The following is a 22552-nucleotide window of genomic DNA, read 5'->3' as shown; positions in this document are numbered from 1 at the left end:
TGGGATGTGTATAGCACTTTTACTAATGCTCAAAGACGCTTTACATAAAATCAGAAAAGAAACATCATAGACTGGCTTCATTTCCTACACATAATCGTTTGGAGGACAAGGTTACATAAACTAAATGACTGATCATCTCCGCTAACAAATAACCTAAAATTACTTAAAATTACCACCACCACCACCGTGAAGTTGCAAAGTTTTCAAAGGGAAACTTGTGAATAAACATGGTGGACGACATGGAACTTAAGTTGATTAATTGGTGCATTGTGGGCAGCTACCTCAGCAGAAACAGGCTAGAAATGCAGAACAACAATATATGTTATTGTTACAAGTATAGGGTCATAGCAGCAATGTCGTTAAATGTAAACATTAACATGACCACATGCACATTGCAAAAAAAATCTGCTCCGAAGTGTTCTATTGTAATGTTAAGACTGTTAACTGCAGGTAAACACTCAAGACAAAAGAGATTGTATGATCTACTCTATTAACAATCACTATTTGTTCTGTGAGAGTTACTGATACAACTCTTGCTTACAATTATAAACTGTAGGCCTACTTTGTTTCACACAGTCTATGTGGGAAAAGCCCTAGCAGCCTCTCATGGGGATTGATCTGTTTGCTCTTTCATCCTATCCCGATGAGCTTCAAATCAAGATTACCACATGTCAGCAAAGCAGCACCAGAATATCTGTGTTAAAGGTTGATCCTCCAACCATTTGTTCTTCTCATAGTCACTCAACAGAAGTCCTTATCTACCATGTAAAGTTAATCTTGTTTTATATTTTGCAAGCAATTTAAAAAGTAGTGTTGTAAGGTCATTTATTTTTTAAGGGATATTGCCACACCATGTACATCCCAGACGTTTAACTATATCAGATTAAGTTATGTGCAGTTATCTGGCAGAAAATAGACATAAAATCAGTCTCGGATAATCTACTAATTGTTCATGTGTATTACATGACTTGGTTTACTTATCACATCACTTAGGATCATTTGTTTTATGAGAATGCAAATGTTATAAACTGTAAATTGGACCAGACCCAAGCATTCGAAGGCATTACCGTTATTAAATGCTGATGCGAATGTTCATTATTTTTTATTAAAAAGTAAATTGTACTTACTTGAGTAACATAGCACTTCTAGCAATGCTACATTAGGGGTTAAGATATCTTAGTTGTTTTACATGTGGCACTAATTTGGGGTAAGTAAATGATAATCCAAACACACATAGAATGCTAAACCTGCTTCTATATTTAAGCTGTTCTTTAAACATATTCTACATACTGTATGTAAACATTTAGGATCGCTGCAGTTTTTCCAAACATATAAACACGACCATGTGGCTCTTGAACACGACATGTAGGCTCCCCATCCTCTGATTGGTCAGCGCAGACCAGCCGGTGGTTGGCAGCAGCAGCAGGTGTGGACGCTCGTTAGTAAGATTTCTTTATTATGCTGTGATTGCAGCTCCATGCCACTCCGTGTAGTCACACTGAAGCGGGTGTCGGTTCAGGTGTGAAGCCGGTGTGTGTGTGTGGCTCCCTGTCGAGATGTCTTCGGCCGAGCAGGACGGGAGTCAGTTCAATACGTTTGAGAAACTGTCGTGGAGGCCCTCCATCCGCGACTCAGGTCTGTAAACAAACCTTCTGCAACAACGAGCAGCATGTTGTAGACAGCAAAGCAAATGGAAAATTAAATTGTAATCCAAGTAAGTATTTTTCTTGCCTTTTATGTAGACTCCTGTTTCTGAGTTTGTCTGTGATAAAGCGATGTGGTGCACACAGGCCACAGCTAGCTAACGTGCTACGGAAGCCAGTAGACATCAGGGAATGAACTCCCAGCAGGCATCTACAGCGCTATTGTGATAGTTATTCACTTTTAAATGGGGATTCAATCATGGGAGACTGAAGGGTACAAGTATAAGCTTCATGGTGGAGACACTGCTCGGACAACAGTACCCGTTGCCTCACTGTTATAATGAAAACAAATATCCATTACTTGCATACGACAGTGAGTTTTAAAAAGTTAATATTATGTAAGTTCAATGTCTGAAACGGCCTTTAACTCCACAACATGTTTACCCAGAAAACCCCCAGCCACTGTCAATAGACACCCTTTACGGTATCTACTAGTACTAGATAGTACACGTTTAAATATAAGACTCAAAAAACGATTTGTATTTATTTCTTATTTCTTCATATCTTTCAGATATGCCCCTAATCCAACCTCTGACACACACCCACCCATTACATCTGAGCAACTTTAACTTTGGACAACTTGAAAATGAAACCTCTGGACATATATTTTTAGCCTGGCTTTTACTTAAAGGAGGGGTAGGTAAGTTTGAGAAACCGGCTCGAGATCGCTAGAATTTGAAAATACACAAATTATTATTTTCAAATTCTAGCGATCTCGAGCCGGTTTCTCAAACTTACCTACGCCACCTTTAAGATATTCATTGCTATCGGGATGTTAAGAGCATTCCATGGAATATAACAAAAAGTGTATCTCGAGCCGGTTTCTGAAACTTACCTACCCCACCTTTAAGGTTGATCCCATGAGCCTATTTTTTTCTAGTGAATTCAAACATTTTATTGTTGTAGTTTTTCTAAAACTTGTATTTATTGTGGTCCATTTTAAACGTGCTCTGTAAATCACTTTGAGGTGAATGATTGTATGAATGTAAGTTTTTAAATAAAGTTGAATTAACTCCTTATAGCTTACCCACTCTTTCTTTTCACTTTTTTATTGTGATTGGCAGGCTCCAAGAAGCGGGCACGGTGGCTTCAGGCTCGGCGCATCTTCTCCCCTTCTTGTCCCAACCTTCGGATCCCCAACAGGTTTCTGAGAGAAGGTGCTGTAAATTCACAAAATAACTGTGATCGAGTGACCCCCTCCTGTCAAATGTATACTTAAACTTTAGTTTTGTAAATCCCACCCAGTTGTATCTATGCTTATACATGCTGTTCAATTGCTAAATTTTCTCTTTCATCCGGCAGTGGCACAGTCAGTAGGGGCTTGGACTGTGAGCTGTAGGGTCACCGGTTCAAGTCCCCGAACAGACCTAAATATGGAGTGTGGACTGCTACTTGCAGAGGTCCCAGTTCACCTCCTGGGCCCTGCCGTGGTGCCCCCCCCCCCCCCCCCCCCCCCCCCCAAACTCCCATTGCTCCCTGGCGGCTGTACAATAGCTGCTCCTCAAGGGTCTTTATTGTCAAACTAACATAGCTACAGAGTAATTATGTCATTGAAAATCTTAGGTCACAGGCTTCTCCAACAATGCAACACAATATACAGATAAGCAGACAATATTAAAACAATATTAAAGTACATTATATTATAGGTAATACAATAGGAATGTGCAATACGAGTCTATGTACAAGTTCAATATCCTAGTACTATACTCCTGGTACTAGGATGGGTTAAATGCAGCGGCCACATTTCGCTGTGTTCTGCATGTGTGACCATTAAAGAGGGGTTTCATCCCTCCGATTCTATTCTATTAGCCCTCTCAGTGTCTTGACCGTGCTCCCCCCACAGGACTCTGTGTACCCCCCGCCCGCAGCGGACACCGCTGTGTTGCAGACAGCACCAACCTGTATGTGTTTGGAGGCTACAACCCTGACTTTGAGGAGGCAGGGGGGTCCAATAATGGGGACTACCCTCTCTTCAGGGAGCTTTGGAAGTTTCATTTCGCTACGGCCACCTGGCAGCAGATACGCACAGAGGGTTACATGCCCACAGAGCTGGCTTCTATGTCAGGTAAAGATTGATATGCTGCTCCCCTGCACACACATGTTCTCCTTTTTTAGAACCACCTACCATTATTTCTAAAGGTACCCTTTGGCGTTTATGACCACCACTATATGGGACTATGGAGTGTACGTTTTATGACATATTTGAATTTAGGTAACGCAACACAGAATCATGCTAAAGGCTTTAAAATATTCTACAAATAACCGGTTGAGGTAATGCACCAAAAAACAACAGGGAATGAAATCGGTGCCTACCACATGCCAAACACAGGGTAAATATTTGTATAAACAACAAAGGGACCAATTCCTCAAACCATTGAATTAGTGATGTTTCTAGTGGTCTACATTTTACAATGTAATGCTTATTAATACTGTAATTTTTAAAGCTGCAACTGAAAGCTTCAGGAAATGTGAAATGATCAGTAAGTAGATTTGAACCAACCTTATTAGGCATTCTTAACAAGTTATTCAACTGTAGTAGAGACTTGGGCTGACGAGTATACATACTATTTCATTGTCATTGCAAGATAAAAAGTGAAAGACTGCAAAACTGCACCTTTGAATATAGTTAAATGTTATTAAATTACATTCATTCTGTGAAAATACTAATTCATATCTGTTTGTTTATTGCAAGTAGCATTTTTATGTTTGACAACTTTATAGCTACATTTACTAATTGTTTAGCAATGATCATTCTCAGCTGTTTTACACGGCAACAACCTGCTTGTGTTTGGTGGCACTGGGATTCCATTTGGGGAAAACAACGGCAACGAGGTCCATGTTTGCAATGTTCAGTACAAACGGTGGAACCTCCTCAACTGCAAAGGGAAGAAACCCAACAAGATCTACGGACAGGTGACAGCGTCCGTCTCTCTTAATCTGGTCTGGATATAAAGCTCAAGTCCTAAAATGTTGATCTCCATTCCCAGGCGATGGTCATCATAAATGGCTACCTCTATGTGTTTGGCGGGACAACAGGCTACCTTTACAGCACTGACCTGCACCGGCTGGACTTGAGCACCAGAGAGTGGACCCACCTCAAACCCAACAACACACCCTCAGATCTTCCTGAGGAGAGGTCAGACTGCAGATATAGTGTAAACAACTACAGTGTGTGACCGTGAATCCCACATTTTCATTAAAATAGACTAAAATGAATGCATGGTTTCACAGGTACAGACATGAACTAGCTCATGATGGACAGAGAATATACATTTTAGGAGGTGGGACTTCCTGGACGTCATATCCCATGGACAAGGTGAGGGGAAGATGCATAGACCAACATATTTCAGAGAAACAATGTGCAACTCATTTTTAACACCATTTGTCTTCATCAGATTCACGCATATAACTTGGAGACAAATTACTGGGAGGAAATTGTCACCAAACAGCATGGAAAAATAGGTTTGTGTTTTGTTTATTTTCTTTGGTGAATAAAGTATTTAGGCACCACACATTGAATTTACCTCATTTAATTGTCATAACAGGATATCCTGCTGCCCGTCGTTGTCACAGCTGTGTGCAGGTCAAAGATGGTACGGAGTTTTTAACACGGCATAATCTGGACACACTGAAATGTTTATTTCTTTTAAATATAAGTTTCGCTCTGTTTCTACTTCCAGAGGTGTTTATATGTGGGGGTTATAATGGAGAGCTGATCCTATCTGACCTGTGGAAGATCAACCTGCAGACATTCCAGTGGACCAAGCTGCTGGCCACCATGCCAGAACCAGCCTACTTTCACTGCGCTGCCGTCACTCCGGTGAGTTATCTATCATTCAAACATTCTACTTCTAACTCGGGCTGCAGACTTCTCCTCTGCACGAGTGAGACAGACACTATTTTTTTGTGCTGGAGGGCTGCAGCTTATCTGTATTGTCTTTATTAAGTCATCTGCAGCTCTAAATGTTTTAATTGTTTAGTCTGTAGCCAGAAAATGGTAAACAAAATATCTACCTCAATTTCCCAGATCCTAGAGCGACGTTCTTATGTCTGTTTATTTTATGCTGCTCTAAATTAGAATTATCTAGAAGCAATATATCTTCTTAGTAAACCCGACAATACAGAATATTTGGTAATTTTGCTTAAAAAGAAATGCCGAAATATTTAATACTTTTTCAAAATGGTTGCTCACTAAATGTATGTCTGCAAATGTATTAATCAACTAATTGCTGCTGCTCTATTTTATGCAACTTTTCCCCTTCCAGGCTGGCTGCATGTACGTCCATGGCGGCGTCGTCAACATGTTTGGGAACCGAAGGTCCGGCTCTTTGTACAAAGTGTGGTTGGTGGTGCCCAGCCTGCAGGAACTGACCTGGGAGAAACTGCTGAAAACGTTCCCTCACTTGGCCCAGCTGTCGAGCCTTCAGCTGCTCGGTTTGGGACTGACGCACACACTCATCCAGCGGCTCAAATAGACGGAGCTTTTTTAAAGGACCAAGAGAGGCTGATGTCAGAGGACTATGGAAAACATTTAATGCCTTTTTAACTTAAGTTTTATGTAAATGTGAGTTTATTTTTATTTATTTTTTCTGTTTTTAGGCAAAATGCAATGTTTGGATATTTTGGTGTCAGACTTTGTTCTGCGTGTATCTGACACCATGGATAAGCATGGTCACCAGAATCACTCCTTTTGCTTAGCTCTTTTCGGATACACTATCTAGTGCATTCCCCAGTTGTTTGTGTTTTTACCACATTGCTGTTAAAGCAGGAACATTGAAATGATCCAAAGACCTTCTTAAAAGGGTAAATTAATTTGCCTGCGTTGATGTCATTTTAGATCAAAGTCAGACTGATCAGCTGGTGCTACACCCACTGTCACATAGGTAAGACTGTAACAGTGCTGATATCAAATTACTTTTGTTAGTAATCAGTCAGATTATTTTAAAAGAGAGGACACTTTATGACTGGTATACTTAAAAGTCTAATTAGGTCAATTATTAAAGGCATTATGTTTTAGCCTCAAAGGCCTTCCAATTCAAAGCTGTGATTGTTACTGTACTGAACAGATTTAAAAATGTTCCTGTCACATTAGGATCAGGTAACTCAAAAGCCTTTTTAACTCATCATGGCATCACTGTGAATCTTATAGTGCCTCTTCCATTGTTCTTCCTCTTAAAGGAAAAAGCTTAATTAATAAGTTGGAAATTAAGGAATTCACTTGTAGAGTCGCAGTGATTCTCATGCACTTTTCAGTTCTACATTTGGTGCCTTCTGCATTGTTACACCGTTTTAACACTTGTAAATGTGTGTGTAGTAAGATCTTAATTTGTTCTGAATTGTGCACACAAAGCCTTCTTTCCCATGTGATCTACCTGGTGTTCTCCAAATGAGCCTTTTGTTGCTGAATCTTTCTTCTCCTGGAGATGCAGTCAAAGTTTAAAAGAGAAATTTATTTATTTGAGCTGCTCTTTTGTAGCAGAACATGTAGCTACAATTCCGTTTTAATTCATTCTCGTTTCACTGCCCGTTGATGCCTAAACTCTATTTAAACGCTTTTATACTTACACATAGGCTGAATTTTTATTTGTGTCGTTTTTCCAGAGAACGTGGCATGGGACTTGTAATAAGGTAGGGTAAGAGGCGTACTCAGGATGTGGCATGCTTTGATCAAAATGTCAACAGAAGGTAGTCTCATCTATAACTATCATAATGCCCATTTTCATTTCAAATATCCACCTTAATTGTTATTTTTGCCTTATTTATATCTTCTTATGAAGCAACAGCTTAACTACATTCTCCGACTTGTAAAATGGACTGCCTTGCATAATATTGACATGTTTATATTGGCATCATTTTTGATGTTCAAAGAAAGTCAAATGATCTCCTTTGCATGTCGGTATGGTGTGCATGTCACTTTACATAAATTCTCGGGAGAAAAGGTGAATGTCTTCTCAAAAGCAACTATGGCTGTAATGTACATATGTTTCAGGTCCTGTCTGTACAAACAATAAAAACACAGGCAGACAGTTTTTCAAAATGTTGTATTGACAAGAGTTATTATTATAGCTTAGCACAGCCAGCCATGCCACTCTTTCCAAATATAGGGTACCAGTGTTTTATCTAAAATATCTTTCACATTTTGGAGTTAAAGTCTAAAAATTATACCAGTACCTTTTTTTTTTTTAACAAAAAGGTTTAGTGCAGATTTTAAGGAGACATTGTTAAATGTTATCTTACAAACGCTGCATTTTACAGTAGTATAGATGTGCAACTTACCTGAAATTAAAAAGGCTCATTCATTTGCATGGTTGTACGGACTTTTAAATAATTACTACAAACCTGTCAGAATTTACACTGAATGTAGTCAGAAAGGGAGGGGTTTTACATTTCACATTAAGGTCCAACTCGAAACCGCCCCACTCCCACTCTGTGACGGAGTGGGTAGATGGCGTAGTCTCATTCACGGCTAAACTAGGTTCCCTTCTTTCAGGTGGAGGGTGTAAATACAGTGGCATCTCTCCTCTCCCCAGGAGTAACAGGAAATGCCGTAACATTTCATAATTGTTTCAAATCAGGATCTCTTAGATAATAAAACTACGATATTCATAAGCTGCTTAGTTTTTGTAACTGTGCGCGTGTATGTATATATATTCAAAACTTTACAATAAAATGTATGAAGTGAATGCGCAAACTGGGAGGAAGTGTCTAGTTGAAGGGGGCAGTTTGGAATTGGGCCTAATGACTTTCAGACTTTAAAAAGTAACTTGGGCTGAAAGTCCCACGGTCAGCAGCCTGTTGGAGATGGAGCGAAGAAATACATAGCCAGCAGTATGAGGTAGACGACCACCAGAGCTGTGCCTGAGGGGACAGAAAGTAACATGTCATAGGGTTAAACATGATGTGATCCCCAATGTGTTAAGATTACAGTCAATCAATCCACCATACTGAATTGGCATGCAAAAAATTAACTATACTATAGGTCTGAATATCTTTGGCTATATAAAACTCCTTGACCTATATAATCAAATCTCTTCAAGTAAATCAGCAAAGTTATCGACATAAAGGACTTAACTCGGCTCTTAGTCTCTTTTGTGCATTCAAGGTTGCAGCTATTGATGTTTTTGTAATGCAATAAATAAACACATTCACACCCTTATCACAACAACCTTGTGTGCTGACTATTTGTTCTCTAGGTTAAAATCATCTAACATAGCATTTGCATTTTACTTAACCAGGACGATAACCACTACGAATAAACCTTTATTTAACGGGGGAGTCCTGGCAAGATACTAAGATATTAAGCAAGTTGGTTTTCAGATCATAAAAGGAGTTCATCTTAAAACGTTTGACGAGCTCTTAAAACGGTGAGCAGTAGCAATCTGTAAATAAATTATCTCAAACATGCGGGACCCCCAGTATGGACCTAATAGATTCTTACTTTTCAAATGTCTTGCATTACACAAAGCAAATATCAAGCGGTTACTATTGGTTAACAGGTTCATTTTAAGTTGAATTATTATCACTGGTTTGTTACATAAAATATCAAAAAATAAACTTACCTTGAAAATAATCAGACTTGCCGTCCATGAAGATGTAGTTGACAAGAATCACACTGAACATACTGGCCCACAGGTGCATGTCACTGAACAGCAGCACAAATCCCACATCCTGTCCAAAAGAGATGATTACAGAAACTATAAAACAGCAAACAGTGTGGGTACTTTATGAAATAATCAATGATTAAACTGAACATAGAGGAAAGGGAGTCTTACATAGCAGGCATTGAATAAGACCAGAATTGGAATCTGCAGCATGCAGACCTGAACAGCAATACAGCTTCCCACCTCCAAGCTGAAAAACAAAAAAATGAATGTACAGACATCACTTTTTAATTGTAACCATTTAAAAAAGACAGGATTTACCTTAGACTGATGTTGTTCTGGAGAGCAAACTGGATCCCATTTACAATCTCTGGGATCTCAGGCACCATGGCGAGAACTGTCACCCCGATGAAATACTGTAGAAGGAGAGAAAAGCATTGATACGACCAGAGGAAGACCACCAGATTGAAACTGATTGCATGTGCTCAGAAGCACGTCCTGACCTGAGAGACGTTGGGCTGGTTTAGTATGGGCTGGATGTGCTCGGTGGCTAGATCGGCACAAGCAGACGTGAGCACAGTAGCCATGATGAGGATGACCAGAGACCTCCACCGTGACCAGTGGACCACTGCTCCATGGGGGCCATTCTCTGCACAGACAAGCAAAGAGATTATTTTAGCATTAGACCACCTTTCACTGTCTTCTAGTGGAATAATTCAAGGTACAGCTATCTGTTTAAGAGGATGGTTTGAAGTGGGTTTGTACAGTAGATTGTCAGTCAGGACCCCACCCCATTTGGAGAAGCAGACATGAGTACCAGCACAGAAAAAAACCCTGTATATTGCTTTTCTCTGCCTTTGGATAAGATACTCATTCAACCCTACTCCTTACAACTCCTTTAAAAGGTGAAATACGAGAGGGAGAGTCCTACCCTGTCCGCCTCCAACATGGATGTCATAAATGTGGGAGTGTGTCTTCAGTGTGAATATCAGACCAATTATGTAGGCAACTGGCAGGAGGGCAGACACTGTGTACACCAGTGGCCTGCAACAAGAACACACGATGCACATTAAATGAGAAGTAAGACAAATAAAAAACGTTAGCTCAAAACATTTGAGAATGTGTGACAAAAAACAAGCAAACACGGACATTGTGGAAATGTTAACTCTTGAATTTTGGTGTCAGGGTTTTAAATGCACCAACAAGAAGACATTTTACGCGACGAGACTTAAAAAATATATCTTACTCCACATGGTTGCGGAACAGTGTACCATTGTTCTGTTGGAAAAAAATTAAAAGCACATTATACAGTGGAAGTAAGTCATATGTTTTGTTAGGATGCGCTGGTGAGGCTGAGACTTCTAGTGCTGACCAGGTCGTAGTGGCAGTTGTGACAGACAAACGCCCCGCTGCTGTTTCCTCCAGAGGAGTTGGCGCAGGCGTCGCACACCAGACTTCCATAAGCCTTGGAGAACAGCGTGGGGGCAAACACACCTGCCATGGACAGACAGTGTGTGACATTGGTAAAGCTTTTATATTGCATTTGATTTCAATTTTGACAGACAGAAACAGAGTGTAACAAACTATGTAGCTGGTTCTGCAACAGGCTCTGCAAGTGTTAAATGTAAAACACATACAATGAAAAGGGTTTTCTGCAGGCAGAGTAAGAGCTAACAGCTTCTCCAGCTTACTAAATGTGTACAAATCATTTTGTTAGGTGAGGGAGGCCAGTTCCATAAAGTGGTTTGCATCTAAAAACACAGCAAGAAAAGAGAAAATTGTCTACACTTTCAAAACGGTTACAGCCTAAAGGTACAGGATATAGTGTGTGTAAATACTTGCCTCCTACAGAGATAAAAAGCAATGCAGCGCTCACTCCTGTAGAGCGACTGTTGAATCGTTGCTCACTGTGTTTCAGTCCTCCGATTATCATACAGACGCCCTGAGAGAAAAACAAAATGAGGGCCTAAATTCATACTGCACATGCTGTATTGGTGGTGTGATATGAAAGGGACTCTTGTCTCCATTTTGATTTCACTGATTGCTGAAATGATACAGTATTAAAAGAAATACACTTTTAAGACTTTTTACTGTTGGTGAGGCAAAGGTTTGTTGGTAAGCTCTCCGTTTACATTCTTAAACTGGCGCTCATTTTAAATATTTGTATTGAGTAAAAGCTGCAAAATGTGATGTAAATGCAGGAAGGCTCACAGGGATGAAGAGGATGCAGCCAAGCAAAGTGCCAGTCAGCGCTGCTTTGACGACCTCCTGCAGACACGGGTTGGCTGCCCGGTGACCTCTGAGCAAGGCTGTGATGTAGAAGGTCAACTCTGTGATGGAGCCGAAGGTGGCGTTCACTACCGCACCCACTGCAAAGTTACTCTGAGCTGAGATACTGTCAAAAATGATAAAGAATTGACATCAGAAGGTGCTTTTTAGGGAAAATCTCTTTGTGTGTTTCAAAGTGATGAAAACAGCTCACCTGGCAATGCCCATACCGATATAATAAGACAGAGGTATGATGGAGCAGATTGCGATGGCAAACTTGACGTCAGAGCTGGCATACTGGTTTTCTCTGTCAATATATCCAATTACAATGGCAACTATTACCAGAGGGAGGAGGTCTGAGAAGGCAGTTAAAGATGTTAACAGGTTTTCTTATGAAACTAGGAATGCTCTATTGTGGCATACTAAAAAAATAAGAATAACGATTATTTTTGGTCAACATTGAGGGTAGAATTATTCTCTGAAAAATCCTGTGCTTTAAAAAGAAAACAGTTTTAATTGAAATCATGGTTTTTCTTGAACTTTAACATTTATTCAACTCAATTCAAAAGTAAAAAAACTCCCCAAAAACATAATATATATTTAAATACATAATATAAAAATAATAATAAAAAACATCTAATCAACTTCTAATGTTTAATATTCATATCTAAAATAATCTATATTTATTAGTATTTTTGACCAAAAATAAATTAGATCAAAATGATATATTGCACTGCCACAGCATAAATTCACATAAATTCAGCATTTTGGCTATATTCAACATACTCCAGTCAGTAACTCAGCAAGTACAGGCAGAAGCAAGAAAAACCAAAGCACTATTGCTAAACAGCGGTACAATAATTGTTTAATCCCTATAATCTTTTTCTTCATAATGAAAACAATTGTAATTGAAAAGGTAATTCAATAGTACTAAGATACTGACACATATTTCACACCAGTAAAGGATACTGACAGCGAACACATTGATCCCATCAACAGTGTACTTGTAGTAGTACCAGTTTGTCGCCTGGTAGCAGCACAGCAGTGCTCTGGTCTCATAGATTTGATGCTAAGGATCAAGCAAAATAAAAAGTGCATTCAACCAACACTGCTAACATCTCCAGGTTGATGTGCTGTGGGTGATAAATATTACATATTTGCCTTGCCTTCCTCTGTGTGCAGGAGGTGACAGAGACGTCCTCAGGAGCCAGGACAAGGATGACGCCCAGTGTCCGTGCGTTCATCTTGCTAACAGGGATGGTGAAGACCAGGATCCAGGAGATGAAGCAGGCCAGGGAGTGGATTACAACTAGAGGAGGATATCCCAGCAGCAACCACACATAGGTGGAGAAGCGATGCTACGCAACAAGGGAAACAAATATCTTTCAACTGATGTGCGAGAAATTAGTCATTCATAAACAGGGCCTGAAATGACCTTGTTGCTATCCAGACGCTGTGGCTAGTAGATTCCCAAAGTTACTAGCCACTCTGCATTTTCAAAAGCTACAGTATTGATGTTGGTAAATAACGTTGTATTTGATCAAAGTTGACTATATTTACAAGCACTGTTTACCCAGACATCAAGACAACATTACATGTAATGTAAACTCTGCAGTTAAAAAGATAAAGCTTTGACTGTGCTGTGTGTAAAGGGAATTTTAGTAGTTATTTAAATTTTGTAAAATGGTGCAGGGCTGTAAAAGATTTATTGAAAATATAAAAACTTAACTGAAAAAAACAAGAAATGTATGCAATAGAGAACTTATTATTTTGTCTTATCCAATCAATTCATAAAAGTCCATGCCCAATTCAACCTGTAATTGTCAGGTGGTGTAAAAGACCGTAGCACCGTGTTCATGTGCTGTTTCTATGTGAATTTGAAGTTACCCAGTAGGGAGTGCGGAGAGGTCGTCCTGGCAGCTCTGGGACCGGCCCGTCTGTGGGGGACGGCAGCAGGACTGGGGAGTCATCTTCCGTCCGCTCCAAGTCACACTCACAGTCTGGTGCTTGCTCACAACATATCCTCAATGTTTTTCCAATCTGGATGAACACAAATAAAGTTGTATTTTGTGTTCGTTAGAGCACTAACTTTGCATTAGTAACATTAAATATGGTGATTGATCCTTACTGGATGACTGATTTTATTTCAAGTAATTAATCCGTTGTGTCAGAAAAAAGTTAACTTTTTCTAAAGCCTAGGTGGAGTCTTCAGATTCTGTGTGTTGGAGATATATATCGCTTTATATTATTTAACACTTAAACATTTGTTTTCTTGCTGTGATTGTTCATAGCAAATTTATTCTTAGTTATTATTGTTATTAAAGTAGTTTCTATGCTTTTATTTTGAAGGCATGTTTGGGCACTGGGTGATTAGAGCACCTGGTGTAATTGTATATATTGGAGACAGGTGGTGGGAGTAAAGCACTAGTAGGCACATGTTTTTTTACCAGGGATTTTCAAGCCACAAGAAAGGAAGCCATAGGAAAGACTAAAGGAAAGAAAGATAGGAAACCTGCTCATTGTTCTATGTTAATGATATTGGATCATATAATACATGCACAATTCTTGTCTTGACGTGGATGATCATTGCCCTGCGTAAGATCCGCTAACTAGTAGCTCAGCGGCAGTGTTATTTTTAGTTAATTATCTGTTTCATTCTATATGATTTTGGCTGCTACACTGCGTTTTATCTGATCAACAGGTCAAATAAATCCCATTTACAGCGCTTTATTATCTTAAAATGTGAGGATATGGATGTTTGACATTTATGTTTGATAAAGAGACAACAGCGGAACATCTCAAACATAAACTGAACCCAAACTGTACCTCATGGATTGACTTGCCGAAGGGCCACAGGAAGTAGCAGGACAACTTCAAGCAAAGCTTGCCTTAAGAGTGAGAGAAAAGATGCATGTACTGTATGCATAATAAACAATACATGTATCCATGTTGAATGGCCCACATACCATAGGGTACACCAGTGATAGTGATGAACATAAAGAGGCCAATCAGGAAATAGGCCAGAGAGATCCACCAACCAAAGAGAAGCACATATGCTACGTTTCCACAAGTGATGAGATGACCTAACACCAAGACAAACAAAATCAATCAATGAAAGTACTTGCTTCGATCTTATTTCTGTGGTTTTTAATGCATGTTCTCTCAGTAATAATTACAATATTGTATTGGTTATCTTAGATGCTGAGATCTGGGAACACAGTGTCATCTCATAACGCCTGTGCTTACACTACATAACTCCTGTGAGACAAGTGTACAACTTTACAGCACTTACCTAATTTTGTTGTAAGGGATTTTATTTTTATTGAAAAAAATGTATCTTGGTTTTTCTTTTTGGTGTCCGCCTAAACACCCTGGAGTTTTCTGATGAACATAATCTTTACTTGCTGCTTATCAATATGGCTTTTTTGTGAGTTTAGGACTGCTTTCTATGCAGCACTGCAACAGCATTAGGCTTTTGGTTTTGTAAGTCACATAGCTAAACTGTTGGCTTGTTTACAACACATGAAACCTGAATCATCTTTGCATATATACACAGTGAGCACAATACCCCTACCTGAATATGGTTTGATGATGTTCAGTTCAGAGTAGAGCTCTTTCACAACCTCTGACCTGACTTCAAATGGACGCTCCGTCACGTGGCTCTTCCACTTTCTGAAACCAAACTGACACACACACACACCAAATACTGAGTTTGTGTGATGGATTGTCCTGTCAGTTGTGCTGCGCTCAAACTACTTTGATTTGCGTAGAAAAGACAGTTGCCTATAGACGTCTTACCCTGTAGTTGTTGACTAGTTTGTTTGCTTCTACTTCGTTTTCCGCTCTGATGGTTCTCTTGCTTTGGATCTCCTCCCAGCTTTCATCGTAGGCATGATGACTCTGACCTAAATTGACAAGCAACAAAATGATGAATAATATATTTGTAACTAAAGAGGCATTGCGGTTACTTAAAAAAAGAAGAAGAAGTGTTGGTACCCATTACATACATGTGTGTGCAGGCATGCATTTAGTTGTGCACAGTGCAGGACATATAGAGTGATTTGTAGATGGAGTGTCTGTGGGATTTGTCAGTCGGTCGTGGAACTGTTCATGATCGAGACTGGCCTGGGGATCATGCTCCTGTGGAAGATCTGCAACACAAAGAAACAAAATATTTAGATTGCCAATGGTAAAATGTTTTATGTAGTCCCAAAACAAGTGATTCAAATATTTAAGAACTATTACAATTACATTGACTTCTTCTACCCAATTGAAAAATATATAATAATGTAGGTCTGTTTTCTAAATCATATTTGTGTAAAGTTGCATATTGGATGAAGACACCACACTCACTGCTTCCAAAATGACTGCCCTTCCAAACCTCAACCAGAGCCATCACATGCCTCACATGACCGTGGCCATCAATTTCAATTTCATATTCATTTAAGGACATTTAACTAGAAGCCATTGCAGCAATACATGCATGACTACACTGACTGCATATATACGTGTTAATGTATTTAGTTGTGTACAGTTCACTGATAACAAACTTCACCTCAGGGGCAGATATTATTTTGTTCTATTCATCTATCCATCCATCTTTGAAGTGATTACTCCCTCTGACTGCCTGACAAGAGCTGGATTTGTTCTGCGGAGGAACCAGAGGCATGACTGCCATTAAGCGAAGGGTAGAAATTGCCCTAGGTCATTCATTAATGCTTTAATTTCCAGGGTTGGTCTCTGAGAAGATAAAGCCTTGATGAATGAATGCATACAGATATATTGTCTGGCATCATGAGACAAGCAAGCAGAAAGAATCGTGACTTCTTCTTTAAAGCTGCTTAAAACAGTGCCTTCACAAGTTTCCTCTTTCTGTTTTGGTATTTGCTTCCTGTAGAACAAATGTAAAAAATACCAGTGTTAGCCATGCAAGGGTGCATTAGTTGTGAGAAGATATAAGAAGTCCTATGTAAACTCAGTATCATTTATTAATAATAGTGTTGCCCATCTCCTAAGGTTCACAATGAAGAATCAAGATTAAAAAAATAGGAAAGGAAGCCACTAGTCACATGTTTCATCAGAAGCATCAAATCATAAAAGACAGACTCTTAATTTGGTTGTTTATTATAACCTAAAAAAAGACATGCATTGTTATTGCATATTCATTCATTCAGGACATCATTCATGAACTGGGTAATTAGTACGAATGCTATGCAATTAAAAAAAAATCTTTCAACATGTCTCCTTTAAAGAGCCTGTGACAGCATCCCAACAACTGTTGTGCAATGAAATATTGGGCTACTAGTAATCTCGAACCGTCAGTTTAAAAAAGAAAAAGCGATACCGTTCCGTTAAATATCAATAATTTCGAACATCGCGGGGAAATTCCTTCGACTCATTTTGAAGTTTTGGGGGAAGCCGGAAGTGACGTCAATGCGGGAACGCTTCACTGTGCGACGAGCGAGCCAAACACGGACAAAGTGTGTTGTTATGCGTAGAAATGGTGAATTACTGAGATTAGGCACGTTAATAACGTTTTAATGAAGTTGACTACAGTATATTCATGTTTGTCAGTGCTTTCATGTCAATTCGGCGAACATAAACATAAATGATCGTGGTGAAGATGATGATTACATTAGGATTAAAAATCGGTAGTGAGAGCTGCTGAATTTCCTCCCGTCGGATGTGATATAAAAACAAATCGATTATTTTTGTAATTGTAAACTCAAGTGGATGAAACTACATTTATTAGTGCTTTCATGTCAATTCGGCGAACATATGATACATTAAATGATCGTGAGGATGATGATTACAAATCGTTTGTTTGAGCCGGTCTGCATTTCCTGATGAGAAAACAAACCGATGCTTTTTGTAGTTGTAGTACACCAACATGGATTAAACGTGTGTTTTTTTTACCACAATGTTGGGGAAATTAATGGATAAAATGCACGGATTATTATTATTATTATTCCCACTCCGATCGGGACACTAGGTCCACCGTTTCCCCGCAGCGAGGCTCTCCCTGTTGACAGTTTACGTGGGCTGGGTGCAGTGGCGGACTGGCCATCGGGACGAATCCCGATGGGTCGGTACCGAAGTGGGCCGGTCGGATAAGTCACTTGCACATCCCCCATAGGCGGCGAGTGAGGCTCAGGTTTGAGAAGGCTAAATAACTTTTTTTACCTGACGCTGCCCGCCTCCGGCGTCTATAGAAAAGAGATCAACTCAGTGTGCGGAGTTTAAATCTCTCAAGTCATATTACAGGATAAAGGAAATACAGTTTAAACTGCCGTATGCAGAGAAGACGCCGACGTGTCGCACTTATCATTCATATTAGCCGTATCTGGCCGTGCAACACTTACAGTGTCACATACTGTATGCAGAAGTATTATTTTAAGCAACACATTATGTTGACGAAACACTCGAGACAAATGTAATTAAAGTCAGACGTGAACGCGCTCTCAGCTGGAGAGAGAAACCCTGGCTTGATTTACCGAGTTGATAACCAGCGTCGTAGGACCGCTTAGCGAGATCTCGTTTGTTAGTTTGTTGTTGTTAGTTTGTTTGTTACTCAAACATATCCAGGGTATGTTGAACTGGCTTCGTAGTACAGGGCACAGGTGGCTAGCAGCGCTAATGTCAAAGACACAGACATTATACATTATATTTGTATTTTACCAGGATGCAGTGACACAAATATTTACATATTTACATTTACTATATACAGCACCTGCCGCCCCTGACATCACCCACTCCCCCCGTTGACAATTTACTAGTGGTACCGAAGTGGGCCGGTCGAGAGTCCCGGGATGATTTTTAGTCCCAGTCCACCACTAGCTACATGACCATATGATCGCCCATATCGACGCACCTCATTCCTAAACTTCTAACAGATACAACATAAACCGATCCTTCAGCCTCATATGAGCTCTCAGATACGTTCAACATTAACCTGTCATCGCTGTCTGAGCTTGCTGCTGTGTGCGCCGTCGTGCGTTTACATCTGACTGTATATATATAAAGGTTTACATGCAGATGCTGGGATCCTGAACGGTGCAGCTGGAGCGCTGTGCCCGCAATGACGTCACCCATCATTTGGCGGGACTTGAAGAATCCCCGAGAAGATCCAGAAAATTGTCAACATTGAAGGGCAGATTAATGGTTATCAAAGTACAAATATCCAAAATCAGTTCAGTAACGGTTTTCAAGGGGACAATATTTACTCAAATTGATGGGTTTGGATGATGGGGGAAACTCGTGTCACAGGCTCTTTAAGGCTCATTGTAAATTCAACCTGATCTTCCGTCAGAGCAGCAGCTGCACACCTTTAGTAAATCTGCCAAAAATGCCACATTATTGACCTGAAAGTACACAAACAGCAGACTCAGACGCTCGTCAGGGTCCTGACATTCTGCACGCGTTGACATTTTACCGATACCAGCTACCGTTTTTAAACTATAGTTAGAAATGTAAGAGGTTTATCTCTCATTCCGATAAATGGAAAGGCACTCCTTTCACTGCACATCTCCATGGTAACCTTTGATCTCTGCACACAGGTGTTTGATAACGTCGTCACCATGGTAACCTTTGACACACACACACACACACACACACACACACACACACACACACACACACACACACACACACACACACACACACACACACACACACACACACACACACACACACACACACACACACACACACACACACACACACACACACACACACACACACACACACACACACACACACACACACACACACACACACACACACACACACACACACACACACACACACACACACACACACACACACACACACACACACACACACACACACACACACACCTCAAAACACAAACACACTGTCTCAGCCTAATCTCTTCTGTCTGATGGAGACTTCATACTGACTTCAACATGTTCCACATATTTTATACATTATTGGTGAAGTATGGTTTTAGTTCAAACGTTTGCATTAAGTGTTTCACCTACCATTGTATTGGAGGGGCGCTGCGCCCCGCCAACGGAGACCCGCGCCCCCCCTGAAATTCAAAGTGTTTTTAAAAAAAATATATATATAGCACCAAATTGCAACTAATCTATATCTACTGTCACTTTTCACATTGAACATGTGCTCTTTTATTAAATAAACTAAACGCTTTCATTTTAAGTTGAGAGTTGAATGTTTGTGACCCTAAGAAACACTGATGCATTAATCAATAACAATAGTCCACAGCTCCTCTCTCTGCTCCAGAGGATTTAAAACAAATATATCCCAATGCCTTTGATTTATTTGATGAAGTTGCATGTCCCAAACAAGTAATCCGAAAAGGTCATATTGGATTCTAGGACATTTTACAGATTAGTTTACTAAATATAACCAACCGAGTAGGACTAATAGAAAAATAACTAGCTAAATGTATCTGCAGCCCGAATGTGGACAGTTTCTCAGACTCATAGCAGCCAACACAACACACATAGATATCAACGAGCATCTCCATGCATGTTCAGTTGTGACAGAGACATTTTGTGCATTGACAGAGAGTATACTGTGCTGGTGCATGCGTCTGCATGCACGAGCACACACGCAGTGAGGAACTACGTCGTAATCAACACTACGTGACTGTCAAACTTGCAACAACACTCTGCGTGTTTACTCTTTCCATTCACATGATATCACAGTTAATACACACTATGCTAAGGGAATTAATTACAATGGAGAATGCGTTCAGAGCGCTGTAAAGGACATAGTCTGCTAGTTACAAATAAAGTTGTTTTTTTCATAACTGAGCATGAGCCTCAGCCGCTCACCTTGGTCGTGTTCAGCTGGCCTCCTCCTCCGGCTGCTGGTGTATGAGCTCTGTGCGGCTGAAAGGGACATCTCCACGGGTCAACAAAAAACACCTCACCGTAAAATGATTCTCATCTCAGTCAACTCCGACGCCACTCCTGCGAAGACGACGCACGATCCACGGCGGAGGATTATACTTCTTCTTCTTCTCTCAGTTTTTGGCGGATTACAAACAACTTTAAGGTGCATACCGCCACCTACTGTACAGGAGTGTATATCACCATATCAACCTATCCACTTGTGGAATTATACCACTGTGTTTACTTTGTTTTTAAATTCTTCCAATCAATCCTGTTTCACTCAAATACTTAAAAATGGCCTTCCTGGTAGCTCTTATGCCCCTTTCACACCAGCGCCTTTTCAGCTCCGGCTTGGAGCTAGAGCCTGAAAAGCGCCGGGTTTTCCAGTTCACACCGGAGCTGCGCCGGCTCTTAGCTCCGGGATCCGCTTCATTTTCAGCTCCAAAAAATTGTCGGTCCAGAGGCAAGAGCTTTGGAGCTAAGAGGCGACGTCGCTTACGTCTCTCTTACGTCGAGGCGTGCAGGAAACTAAACCCACGGGTCGACTGTTATGCCTGCCTACAAGCAGTATTGCCTATAAACACACTTTATAAAGTCAGGCAACACTAACCAGGCTTCGTGTGATTCTGTTTATTTGTGCCTTACTTTGACCATCCGTTCGCTGTTATCGATCATTGTGGAGAGAGGCAGACGTGTTGTGTTGTATTATTGCAGCTATCGGATGCAAGTAGTCAGTTTAGCTTCGGTTGCTATGCCAACATCACCCGTTTTATACCAGAGAAACTTTCATAACAGCGTTGTGATACCAAACAGTGTCAATTCAGACTGACACACATTCACTTAGGCTAGGGGAACTGGGGATATGCATTAGCTGCTTGTGTGAGTCGGACAGTGAATACTTTAGAGCGGCCGCTGCAGTGTGAGCTAACCGGGAGCTAACGGGAGAATAAACTCCCGTGGAAGAGCAGAACTGCAGCGGTCGGTAAATGCTGCAGAAACACATTAATAAACAATGAACCACGGCACTCTGGAGCAAAGTATAAGGTTGGAGAAGTCGTTATTCAATTTATTCTGGCTTCGTGTGATTAAAAGCAACACGATCATCGACCCGACGCAGTTGTTGTTGTTGTTGTGAGCTGCCGTTGGGGGGCAAATCAGCGATGTAAACGGTGACGTCATGACGCAGCAAGGGCAGCTCTGGGGCGCCAGTGGGCGGTGTGCACAGAGCGGGAGCTGAAAAGGGAAACCGGAGCTGAACCAGAAAAGCTCCCGCTCGGAGCTAGAAACTGAAAAGCGCTGGTGTGAAAGCCGCATTAGTTACCCCCTCACCTTCTGTTCCCAGTATCCTCATCAGGCGCCACTCCCTTCCTGCCTCTCTGACCCTGTCTCTTAGTTTTTCCCTCTCTGTTTTGTACATGTTGCAGTGTAATATGATGTGTTGTGTTCCACATTTTCTTTCACTCTACACCCCCTGCATTCTTCAACTTCACTTTTTCCCATTATAAACATTGTGCCGTATAATCCTGTATGATCCAGTCTGAGTCTAGTGATGATGATCTCCTCCCGTCTGTTCCTTTCAGATCTTTGTTATGACTAATTTATGTAACTTGTGGTATCTCCTCCCTTTCTGATCTTCCTCCCACCTTTTCTGCCATATTTCCATACCCTTCTTCTTAATTATTGCTTTTCCTTCTCCTTTTCCAAGTGAAACTGGTATTGCTATTTCCCAGTGGCGAACCGTGTCTATCACAACTGGACCTTCTGAAGACACACACACCCCCCCCCCCCCCCCTCCTCCGCGGCATTATAATCAGGGGCGGCGCCAGGGGGGAGCTGAAGCACCCCCTAGATTTGCCAAAGCACCCCCTAAGCACCCCCAAGAAATATGTGTTTGTTTTTTCCCCCCCGAAAATTATTGTTTTTTTTATTAAATTAAATCAGAAAAATTATTGATTACATCAATGCAAATGTGAAACAAATAAATGTTTGATCAAAAACATAAAGCCAACACAGGTGATATGATTAGGCCAATGGCCAGCACCCATTCGATTTTTGACCTACCCATAGGCTAAATTACTTTGTGACACTTGAGTGACTTCCT

The 22552-nt window shown here is 40.6% G+C and overlaps 2 protein-coding genes across 5 annotated transcripts; one reads left to right on the top strand and one right to left on the bottom strand.

Moving 5' to 3' along the window:
• Positions 1–1380: 1380 nt before the first annotated feature.
• LOC117447673 (kelch domain-containing protein 10-like) lies at positions 1381–7740 on the top strand. Of its 2 annotated transcripts, XR_004552259.2 has the most exons (11): positions 1381–1635; positions 2768–2860; positions 3547–3768; positions 4462–4616; positions 4691–4839; positions 4935–5019; positions 5099–5165; positions 5249–5296; positions 5384–5523; positions 5969–6586; positions 7305–7740. XR_004552259.2 is itself a non-coding variant. In XM_034084491.2 (10 exons), exons 1-10 carry the CDS (start codon positions 1557–1559, stop codon positions 6176–6178), a joined length of 1248 nt encoding a protein of 415 aa, XP_033940382.1. In that variant the 5' UTR covers positions 1381–1556; the 3' UTR covers positions 6179–7740. The 2 variants fall into 2 exon arrangements, 1 of the variants encoding a protein (XP_033940382.1); XM_034084491.2 differs by having other exon boundaries at positions 5969–7740.
• Positions 7726–20577, bottom strand: cax2 (cation/H+ exchanger protein 2). Of its 3 annotated transcripts, XM_071203485.1 has the most exons (21): positions 20392–20455; positions 19573–19622; positions 15580–15723; positions 15371–15477; positions 15147–15255; positions 14539–14655; positions 14399–14460; positions 13460–13612; positions 12739–12930; positions 12542–12641; positions 11787–11928; positions 11516–11699; positions 11147–11246; positions 10677–10798; positions 10551–10582; positions 10236–10348; positions 9808–9953; positions 9626–9720; positions 9476–9554; positions 9263–9371; positions 7726–8561 (listed from the first exon to the last, which is right to left on the bottom strand). In XM_071203485.1, the coding sequence occupies exons 3-21, from the start codon at positions 15593–15595 to the stop codon at positions 8488–8490; spliced, it is 2052 nt and encodes a 683-aa protein (XP_071059586.1). In that variant the 5' UTR covers positions 15596–15723; positions 19573–19622; positions 20392–20455; the 3' UTR covers positions 7726–8487. The 3 variants fall into 3 exon arrangements, with proteins under 3 accessions (XP_071059586.1, XP_033940381.1, XP_033940380.1); XM_034084490.2 differs by lacking the exons at positions 19573–19622; positions 20392–20455 and adding an exon at positions 20490–20577; XM_034084489.2 differs by lacking the exon at positions 19573–19622 and having other exon boundaries at positions 20392–20573.
• Between the last annotated feature and the right edge of the window lie 1975 nt (positions 20578–22552).

Source organism: Pseudochaenichthys georgianus, chromosome 6 (genome assembly GCF_902827115.2).
Source record: "Pseudochaenichthys georgianus chromosome 6, fPseGeo1.2, whole genome shotgun sequence".
In the NCBI taxonomy this organism is placed as follows: Eukaryota; Metazoa; Chordata; class Actinopteri; order Perciformes; family Channichthyidae; genus Pseudochaenichthys; species Pseudochaenichthys georgianus.
Note: the sequence above shows the minus strand (reverse complement) of the source record. Positions and strands in the feature narration are given on the sequence as shown.

Excerpts from the sequence above, each read along its gene's own strand:
- LOC117447673 (XM_034084491.2), top strand. The coding sequence starts at position 1,557 with ATGTCTTCGGCCGAGCAGGACGGGAGTCAGTTCAATACGTTTGAGAAA. Across the intron at positions 1,636-2,767 it reads GCCCTCCATCCGCGACTCAG|GCTCCAAGAAGCGGGCACGG; the intron begins GTCTGTAAACAA and ends TGTGATTGGCAG. Across the intron at positions 5,166-5,248 it reads CAAACAGCATGGAAAAATAG|GATATCCTGCTGCCCGTCGT; the intron begins GTTTGTGTTTTG and ends TTGTCATAACAG.
- cax2 (XM_034084489.2), bottom strand. The coding sequence starts at position 20,461 with ATGTCCCTTTCAGCCGCACAGAGCTCATACACCAGCAGCCGGAGGAGG. Across the intron at positions 15,256-15,370 it reads AACTAGTCAACAACTACAGG|TTTGGTTTCAGAAAGTGGAA; the intron begins GTAAGACGTCTA and ends TGTGTGTGTCAG. Across the intron at positions 10,349-10,550 it reads CTGTTCCGCAACCATGTGGA|GCCACTGGTGTACACAGTGT; the intron begins GTAAGATATATT and ends TTCTTGTTGCAG.